This window comes from Marmota monax, unplaced genomic scaffold (genome assembly GCF_021218885.2).
Source record: "Marmota monax isolate L192 unplaced genomic scaffold, Marmota_monax_Labrador192_F-V1.1 WCK01_AAM20220418_F8-fsc00011, whole genome shotgun sequence".
Taxonomy (NCBI): Eukaryota; Metazoa; Chordata; class Mammalia; order Rodentia; family Sciuridae; genus Marmota; species Marmota monax.
The window spans coordinates 22,166,481-22,176,666 of record NW_026693082.1 but is presented as its reverse complement, the minus strand read 5'-3'; the positions used below and the strand labels follow the sequence as shown (position 1 = coordinate 22,176,666).

The 10,186-nt window shown below is 43.6% G+C and overlaps 1 protein-coding gene across 6 annotated transcripts in view; it reads right to left on the bottom strand.

Annotated features, from left to right (window-relative positions):
- Positions 1-6,244: 6,244 nt before the first annotated feature.
- Positions 6,245-10,186, bottom strand: part of Tsc22d1 (TSC22 domain family member 1) — a 115,656-nt gene continuing 111,714 nt past the window's right edge. For 4 of the 6 annotated variants that reach the window (XM_046454311.2, XM_046454312.2, XM_058582589.1 and 1 more), the window contains 2 exons: positions 8,771-8,822; positions 6,245-7,605 (listed from right to left, as the gene is read on the bottom strand). In XM_046454311.2, the coding sequence (XP_046310267.1) occupies positions 7,348-7,605; positions 8,771-8,822 (310 nt within the window). In that variant the 3' untranslated portion in view covers positions 6,245-7,347. Of the gene's footprint in view, positions 7,606-8,770; positions 8,823-9,237; positions 9,612-9,877; positions 9,900-10,186 lie in introns of those variants that run through there. The other 2 variants (XM_058582593.1, XM_046454315.2) reach the window with 2 other exon arrangements.

Genomic DNA, 10,186 nt, shown 5'->3' with positions numbered 1-10,186 from the left:
CAGGCTGATAAAGCTGTGACATCTTCCAACATGTGATTTTCAAAGTGGTTGCAGTTGTCTCCACCCAGCTGACTGGAGGGGAAAGAGAATGGAGGATTGCCCATGGGAAGTTTTTATGAACCAGGCCTGGAAATGAGAGGGCAGGATTTCTGCCCATCTTCCATTGGCTAGAATTTAATCATGTGGGCTCACCCAGCTGCAAGGGAATCTGGGAAATGCAGTCTGTGTGCCCAGGAAGAGGAGAATAATTTTTGGTAAATGCCGGCCAGTCTCTGCCAGTGGATCAAAATAAATATTTCAGGGGCTGAGCTTGTAGCTCAATGGTATAGCGCTTGCCTAGCATGGGCTAGGCACTGGGTTCCAGCCTCAGCACCACAAAAAATATACTAAAATTAATAAATATTTCATCTTATTGTCTTGACAGAACAAACTCCCTGTCTCAGGCAACAATCCGAAGCCCCATCCAACTTCTACACCAGGTCCAATTCTATACATGAGGCACAGGTATGGATGGGCTCCCCAAGGTTTGGAGATCTATGAACCGAGACGAATTATCTTCCTTTCCACTGACAATGCACAGTGGTGGGCACAGTAATTGCAGTGAAACTCCTTGGGAAGTGTGAGAGACATGCAGTAGGCCCCAGGCCGTGGCAGCTATGACGTCTTGCCAGGCAAGCACTGAGAAGGCTCCTTTAGCTTGGCAGTGGAGGATTTCTCTGATTTCATCCTGATTATTCTCTCTGCTAAGAAATCCCTGGCACATTGTTCTCCAAAGTTCCAGGCTCCCAGCTCTGTGAGAGAAGCTCTTCTTGTTCAGTATCTCCCCATGGCCACATATAAAAACGGTGTTGGGGAGAACTCTCTCTTTTGGGGTTGGACAGCTTTAGTGCTTCACCCACTTCCAGCTCCTGCAACTGTGGAAGCCTAAGTGTCATCTGAAAATTCCAACAAGGTTTTGTTTTATTATTTAAGGCTCCATTGGCTTGTGTTTTCGTTGGTCGTAAAAGTTCCTTGAACACTTACTAGGCTTCTCCCTTATTTGTTTACAGTCAATTCACTGTGTCAGTACTAGGATGTAAAATATTTCCCTTCCCATGCCTATTTTATCTTTTTGTTAGTCTCTCTCCCCTACCACATCAGCTGAACGATGATCACTTAAAGGTCACCTGATGGCATGAATTGTCCAATCTTTGCTGAAGGGATGGAGCACTTTGCTTAATCAGAAAGACTTAATGAACATTTACTGATTTTTAGTCTTACTTCCAACTCTTTGGGGTTTGAAGCAGTAAGCTTTTCCAATACTGCACAGTCCCAAATTCCCACATCTTTTATTCCCTTTCTACTTACAAACTAATTCCTTTCTGAGTTCATCTTTTTCTTGAAAAACATAGAAGGGGTAAATAGTGAGTTTCTTGGCAAACAGGGAGGAGCAATAGGTCCCTCGCCCTGGCCTGTCAGAGCTACACAGTGACAAGGTACATGGTGGGGTTAGCCTTCTAAGTTCTCACAGATGAGAGTTTTTATAAAATGCTTTTTCCACTTCACAGTACGGATCTCAATGTCTTTGGCTTCCAATAGTTTCATCACCGCCCACCACCCAACCATTGTCAGTGTCACAGTGGCTTAAGTTTTTTGACAGTAGCACCCACCTTCAGGGCATTTAGAATCACTGAAGCAGATGATTCTAAAATGCCTAATGGTGGGAGCACCCTTGCTCATGGAACAGAGTTGCCTGATTCCAGGATAGTGGGGAAGGGCACCCTACTCCAGTCATTCTGGGACTCAGCTGACAAGGGCTCTGTTACTTCTGAGGTCACTTCATCCTCATCTGCCTGGTTCCAGGGTCTTGGGGAAGGAGAAGAGGCACAGCAGATCACCGAGTGTGGTTTTCATATGGGCCAACTCGGGATGGGTCACTTCAGTACTCACTAAACCATGGTTACACTTCACCCCATGGTGGGTGGGAGCTATAACTGTGTCCAAGTAGAAGAGGAAATGGGATCCAGGGTGGCCAACTTTGTCGAGTTTGCCTAGGACTTTCCTGGAGTAGGCACCAAAAGTCCTGGGCAAACCGGTGGAGTTGGTCACCCTAAAAAGCCTCCATTGTATTCTTGGTCCTTGGAAAGTCACTGAGTCTTCCACTTTCTTGGTCACCTGGTCTACAGTGACTGCAAACCACATATTAGGGCATGAATTGAATGTGATTAGGAAGCAATGGGACACATTATTTTAATTGAAATATATGTTGTCCCTGGAAATTGGGGTGTGTGTGTGAGATGCAGCCTTGGGGTATCACATCAACTGTCTCTGCCCCTGAGTCAACTATAAAATGTAATGGCAGGGCCAGAGTACCATGAGGAAATGTGACCTATTCAGCGAAACTCTTAGAATTCAGAACTGTTTTGCCAAAGGGCTCACCTGAGAAGGAACAGTGCAGGGATGGCTCAGATATTATATCACATAAGGCAAATTTTGCTGGAAAACGAAACAAAAATGACCTCATTTGTCCTGCAGGCAGCTGCGTAGCTGTCCCTGAGGCCTGCTCCCTCTACTTATCTCCAACACGTAGAAGGTATTCAGTAAATATTCTCTGAACAGACTAACACGTAGCTCACCAGCTAAAGCTGTGTCCACTTTCTCTAATCCAAAAGATTTTTCAGATTTGTTTTGTTTTGAGGTGAAAGGTGAGCTGCCACTTTAGGCAGAAGCTTGTTTCTTACAGATAGAAGGAAGATGGAAAGCAGGGGTGGAAATTTGTGACCTGTGGGCTGATCGGCTTAGGAGGTGTGCTTTTATTTGGTCTGCACAATGTTCAGAAGACAGTTATTTCCAGACAGAACTCTGAATTTCTACATCTTGAAAATTGAATGTTCTGGCAACAGGATGGTTGAATTCCCACACGGCAGCTGGATGGAACTGAGTGGCAGCTGAACCCATCAGAACGAGCACTCCCCTCCTCAGTTGCCAGTCACTGTACCTTCTGTGTCTCACCTCACTCACTCGGGGCTTTCTTGTCACATCTGGTAGACACTGGAGTCTGAAATAACTGGTTTAGCACGCTGATCTACCTTGGAATATCGTAGCAATTTTGCACATTTTTAGAGGCTCCTGAGTCTTCCAGTAGCTACTGATAGGATTCGATAACTGATCCTATAATTTCAGGCCTGCCTGGCATTCCATAGCACTATTTTATGTAGAACTTTTCTCCATTAAGAATTAATAATTTAAGACATATTTTCTTCACCGTTTACTTACTTCCACCAACATTATTTTCAAACATGGACAGTTCCCAGTTAATCCCTTCTCTAATGCACATCAATCAAACAGCATCATTTCTTAGATACAGAAGAAATGGTGCATTCTGCCCACATTCTCCAAGGAACATTTTCTTCCTATGCGCATTTTCATAATAAAGTTTAAACAGCCACTACTATCATCAAATGCTAAATCAAAAAGCTCTCAGAAAAATCAAGCTGCAATAGCTTTACTCCTAAGAAAAATATAAAATTAAATACATAGCTGGACACACCTGTAATCCCAGCTACTCGGGAGGCTGAGGCAAGAGGATCACAACTCAGTGAGACCTTGTTTCAAAATAAGTTTTTTGTTTTTTTTTTTTAAAACTGGGATGTAGTTCAGGGGGGGAGAGCACTGTCCCAGCAGCAAGGCCCTGGGTTCACTGCCAGTACACACACACACAGCCATGTACACACAACTATGAACAAGAGAATGAATAACTCAAAAGCAACAGCTGACACTGTTTGGAGGGTTGCTTTGAACCCATTTCTGTGCTTTCAACCTTCTGATATTTGCCTTACGAAACTCCTATGGAGACGGAAGGTCCCCATTTGAGGCATGAGGCCACAGATGCCAACAAGTAACTTGCCCATGGTCACTTAATTAGTAACAGACAAAACTAGTATTAAAACCAAATTAATTTGGTCTAAGAAATTAAATGAACAAACACACACATCACACATACACCCTCCTCCCAAAGTAAGAATAAAATCAAGTCAGTGGAAAGCAGAAGTTCAAAGCATATAGGACAGGATGTAATCTGATCCAGTCCTTTTACAGAGGAGAAATCAGGCCTGAGGGGTTCTGAACTTCCTCCTGCCCGCAGAGTCCGACACACCAGTGCAGGTACCCTGAGGCACATTTCAAACCCTGTTACCTAAGAGGGAGAGGAAACTTCATTTTCTCTGGCTCTGTTTCTAATTCTGCCACTATTGCTGTCTGAATGGAGCTGAAGTTAACATCTAAAAGCAGTCATGTTGTCAGGCCCCGCAGCTTCAATTACTTGTTTTACACATTTTATACACGTAAGGACCAGCGGTGTCTGTATTGAAATTCATTTTCATTTCTAATTTTAGTTATAATTAACTTTTATACATTTCTTGCATAATTTAAAAACTGATTCTGGCATGGCATATTCATCACAAAATGAAGAGTAAATTTTTGCTCTTAAAATATGCAAAAAAAAAAAAGCAGTTACTGAACATAGCTAATTTGAAACAGAATACAGACATTCATTAAAATCATGTAAAATTCCTTGGCTTTTCCTTCATTGAAAGGCGGTCTGTCCTTGTGCAATTAATGATGTCATGAACACCCACGGCCCTCCAGCATTCCATTCTCCTCAGAAATCTTTCCTGCCCCAATCAATTATATAAAACCTACAGGCTAATAAGGCCTAGTTAGGTCTGTAGTAGCAAAACACCTTTTTTGAGTATGATTAAATATGTCAATCACCTAAAATACATATAATAAATGAAAGGCACCTATGGGAACATCTTTCAATTTTAATAATTAATTCTGACTTCACATACAGTATTTGGCTACCAAAATTTCAACGGAGTTTTATTTCTTCTGTGGGGAGGAAGGAACTGGGTATTGAACACAGGGGAACTCTACCACTGAGTTACAACCCCAGTACTTTTTATTTTTTAATTTTAGAGACAGGGTCGCACTAAGTTAACCAGGCTGGCCTCGAACTTGTGATCCTCCTGCCTTAGCCTTCCAAGCAGCTGGCATTACAGTTGTACACCACTGTGCTCAGGTTCAGAGTTTCACATATTTAATAGAAGGACCGAAAGGATTCTTCAGTAATGGAGAAGAGATTGAGCTTTTCCAAATCCTCCACAATTTCCACATACAATGTTAGGAAATTTCATTTAAAAACATAAAAGATGAAATGGCTACTCACTACAGTTTTCCTTTTTGAAGAAAATATAATTACTACCTAAGTATCCCTTAATTTAAGTCAAAATTATCTGATCTTCAAATTAATATGACACAAGATTTTTGTGAGTCCTCTTCAAGTTCCCCAAACATCTCTAGGCAACGGCCAGCAGGCTATGATGGGCAGCTAGTTCACTGCTTCAATACTTCCATTTTCTAACTCACGCATGCCATCTGAGCCTTTTCAGGAGTCTCATGACCCACTTACCTGTCAATCTCCTACAAATGGAGAAGTGACAGATTCAGAAAGTTAAGTCCTTGTCCTAAGAGCACTTTATAGAGTTTGTGCATGCTCTGATTCCCATATGGCAAAGGGCTGTTGCTAAGGTCCTCAGGCAGATTATAGACAATTAGCTTTAGGATTCCAGTGTATTTTTAAATTTTGACTTATTTTACATTCTTATAGAATCAGCTGGGAAGGACTCCCTTGATCATCAGGTCCTACTTCAAATAGAGTTCAGGCAACCCCTGGAAATCAGGTCTTTTGCTTGGACAAAATAAATTATTGCCCCAGAAGCTAGAAGCTCAGAGCACCCTACAAGAGACATCCCAACCCAAGGTGAAGAGTCCTTAAAGTGAAAATCAGGTATCTCTTAAGTTTCATTTTTTTTGATCTTAAAGATGTTTACTCGATTAAAAACAGAATAAGGCTTATTTCCCATCTGGTTCAGTAAACATTGGAAGATGAAGATATTCATGAATTCCAGAATTTTAAAGCCATAGGAAAATTTAAGACATTTATCTTTCAATCCTTTTCATCAGCCCACAGGGGTGAAGTGACTTGTCCAAGACATGCTAGAGTTGGAAGAACTGAGCCATCTTCTCCACTGTCTCTTCTCTTACTAGCCCAACAATGCCGTGTCGAGTTCCTTCCACATCACACTCCTACTTTGTCCAGCAGTTCTACTCCCTGTCAGGATTTTACTAGCCAAATTGCTTAGCTTAACCTGCAAACAGTTGTGGAAATACCTGCAATTATGTTCACACTGTAATATGGAAACACTTGTTTATCAACATTTTATATGCTTTATTGAAAGTTGACAAGAACAACAGTTAAATACAGTGACACCTTACAACTGTGTAGAGAACATGCACAGGAACATTTGCATATAGCTACTATACAGGTGATATGCAGAAACCCCTACTGGGAACTCCAATTTATTAGCTAAAACTGATCATTTTTCAAAGTCATCAACCTGCTCAATCCAAAGACTTCAATGAACAAGGATTTACTTCAAAATATTCAGCAGCTAGATTTCTGATTACACAAAGTGACTAACTGTGCCAAATTCTTAAAATTTCTTCAGGTGTGGTTTTTGTCATGTAGCAGTTTTATGTAGGTCTCTATATAAAAGACAATCCACACCTCTTTAGACAGCCAATGAAACACCTAAATTTCAATCTGTACAACCTAAACAGTAGTTCCAGTCCTCTAATGTACAAAATAGTTACACTACATACACAAATATACAATAAGCAAAACAACCTTCATAGTAAGATAGCCTAGGTCCCAGCTACCTGTCACCGTTTTATCACTAATAGTTTTGTGTCATCCGCTGTTTAATAAAAGAGGCACAGTACTATTTTTTTTTATAGGTTTTGGTGACAGTCGTCAGTGTGTACAATGAACTGCATTCCCCCTCCTTTTAGTCTTTTTCTTGCCTCCCTTTCAAGTTCCTCATGGGGAGGAGAGGAGAGTACAAAGTCCAGTGAGGAGCTCCATTGCTTCCTAACCCCATGGAGTACACTACCAGCAGCAGAACTCCTGGAAGTGGGGTGGGCAGCAAGAAGGGATGGAAAGGCACACAGCTCCTCAGCATCAATTAACCATTCCTCAGATTATCTGCCAAGCTGCACAAGGTACAGTCCATGCTAATTCTCTGTAACCTTTAATTCACCCAACTAATAAATTTCTTCAAGCCAAAAGCAAATGAGTGTTTAATACTGGAAAAAAAAAAAAAGAGATAATGGCATATGTCAGTCTCACGTCTCTTTTGCAGCGAGCAATGAAATGGGTGACTGTGGAGGCAGACTCTCCCTAGTACATCTTCCTGGTGTGTTCAGTTCAGACAGCAGCAGCAGCCAGTTCTGCGCGGGCATAGGAGGCTACGCGGTTGGTCCTGAGCCCTGGGACGCTGGCTGAGCAGGGGGCTGTGTGGTCCCCTGTGGCTGCGTGGTGGCAGGAGGGGAGCCAGTCTGCAGCTGGGCCTGAAACTGAGCGAGCTGCTCAGGACTGGCCAGTGTCTTCAGCAGATTGTTTTCCTGCTCCAGCTGGGAATTTTTCTCTATTAGTTCTTTGATTTGCTCTTTGAGGACCTCCACTTCCTCTCTAACTGCATACATCAAATGGCTTTTCACCAGATCCTAAAAGAAAAAGGGGGAGAAAAAGGGTTTAATCTACTATTTCCTAGACTCTGAATTTCTAAAGCATTATTTTGCAAAGCTCTCTAGGCCTAATCTTTCACATATTTTGCCTTTGAAGTTCAATAAACCAGACTTAGGGAAATCTGAATACAACCACAAGTGCACAGTACTTAAGTTTAAAGTATAAGTGATCAGGCCTTCCAAAATTCTATGGTTCCTCTGCAGGGGTTAGCAGGGACGCATACAGTCGGGTTCCTATTTGCGATGGCAAAATGCACTTAGGCTCCTACACTGGGCGCTGAGTTCCTGGAGCCAGGCCTCCGGGATGTTCAGGCCCGCAGCTTAGTGGCTGTTTCCCCGCCCCCAAGTCCCTCCCCAGCCTTCCAGAGCCGCCTCCCTCAGCACCGGCTGCAGCCAGTTCCTACAGAGCATGTTGCCGCATTTTCTTCCCTCCACCCCAGGCCCCCCTCTTTTCGTGATTAAGCTGACATCACAGAAACCTGGGCAGACGTCGCAGCCAATGGGAGCCCGAGTTATTTATAGCTCCGAATTAAAGGTTCGGAGTTTGCCTAGCAACAGTGGGCAGAGAATCCCGTGAGAAGAGCCACAGGCGCTGCTCCAATAACAAAGAACGGCCAAGGCGGAAATAAAAAATAGGAGAAATCCAAGCGCAGGCTGAGAAAACAAAACTTTTCTCCCATTCTCCTTCATTCTGCAGTAGCATGCATTGCTGGGGATCCATTTGTGCACGGTCTAGAAGGCTCTTCACTGAGATCCCCACTTCTGGGGCCCTCCCCACTCCAGGCTCCCTAGTAAAATTTTAGGATTCCTAGTGAAGCCACATCCTTAAATATGTGCCCAGGACCAACGGAAGGAGACGCTGAGCCAGCGTTTTCCTAGCAAAAGGGGACACCCTAAAAAAATCCTAAGGTTGTATGAAATCAGTCCAGGAGAGAACATTTAATACCCTGAGGGCCTTTTCGTCCATGGCAGCCATGGTATGTGGCCCCACGCTGGCAGAATAGAGATAGCAGCAGCTTTTCTGAATGTATGAAGAACAATCTACATCATCTAGTCCTAAGGGATGCACTGGTTCCACCCCAAGACATCTCGCTTTCTGTGCTGTGCCCACGTTTAATACAAATGATTTTTAATCAGTACATACCATAGCTTGCTCGATTTTGTTGTCGATAGCTACCACACTTGCACCAGAGGAGCTGAAAAAAGAGGATAAAAGAGATCATCAAAAACAAATGGAATTTATCTTAAGCATCCAAGATAAAAGACGGATCTCTCAATTCTGTGATGTTATTAACATCATATTTTGAACGTTCTCAAACGCTATGAAATTTATCACGCTCCAGAAAATACAGCCACTCTCTTACTAACGACTATCCAGGCATTTCCCTATTTTACTCAGCCACAAAGGGCTAAATTACATAATGTGGGAAAGCCTGTTCTCTTGACCAGACCTGCGAAAATAACGCTATTCTGAACATTTCAAAAAGCAACATCCATGTCACAGTAATCTCTCAAGCTACGGACAAAGGAATTTGCCCGGCTATCTTTTACCTGCATTATTACAAATACCTCTCGAGTAAATTTTAAAAAACTACTCCAGCCAACATTTACCTATTGTCAAGTCTCACAGAGGCGTTTTCAGTCCCCAGCAAAGATGACAAGAAAGAAATTGAGAAATGTCTCAGTTGGTAAACTCCTAGATCCATCGCCACTGGTCTACACCATTGGGATTTCATGCAATTGCAGCCAAAAACACCCTCGTGGAAAAAAATATAAAAAAGAGGGAACAGCAGCAGCCTTGCTTGTGCTAGATAAAGTCTTCTAGTTTTCTACAGCCCAAGGAGAGAGAAAACAGCAGCGCCAGTTTAAAGAAACCCGGCTTCTGGGGCTTGGAGAACCGGGCAGATTCAGATCCCAGCGCTACGCGAAGCCTCAGGACCGGCAGCGCGGCTCCACTCGGCTCTAGACCGGGTCTCCCGGTCTAAGTGCAACATATATTCAGCACACAGAAGCGCCGATTGGCCAGTTCCTGGTCGGACCGCCCCTCCGCTCTTCCCCGCCCGCCCAGCTCCCTGGGCTGCCTCCCCCGCCTGCACTCCAGCTCAGCTCCTCGGGTGGGCTGGCCGAGCAGTTCTGGGAGCAGCTGGGGCGCGGGCCGCGGAGGCCCCCACGGCCTGGGAATGCCTGGCCACGGCATGGACAGAAAGTGTCTAGGTCCCTGAAGACACGATCGATGCCCCGCACTGCTTACGTTTAAGGGGAGTCAGACCCCGGTCCCCGGAGTGGCCGGTCCCGGCGACTGCTCAACCGACAACGCTTCCTATTTGCAACAAGAACCGTCTGATCTACTGGGCATGCCCAGTCCCACCACTAAAGACTTGCAGGAGCTGGAGCATCTCGATTTCAATTATCTGGTTCTTACAGGCAGCAGTAATGGGGTGATTTTATAGAGGGTTTTATTTATAAGAATAATAACCCTACTGCAAGAATATTTTTTAAATGCCAATAAAATTACATTTGCTTTTTGAATAATAGTACCTTCACACGAATTTATCCGTTA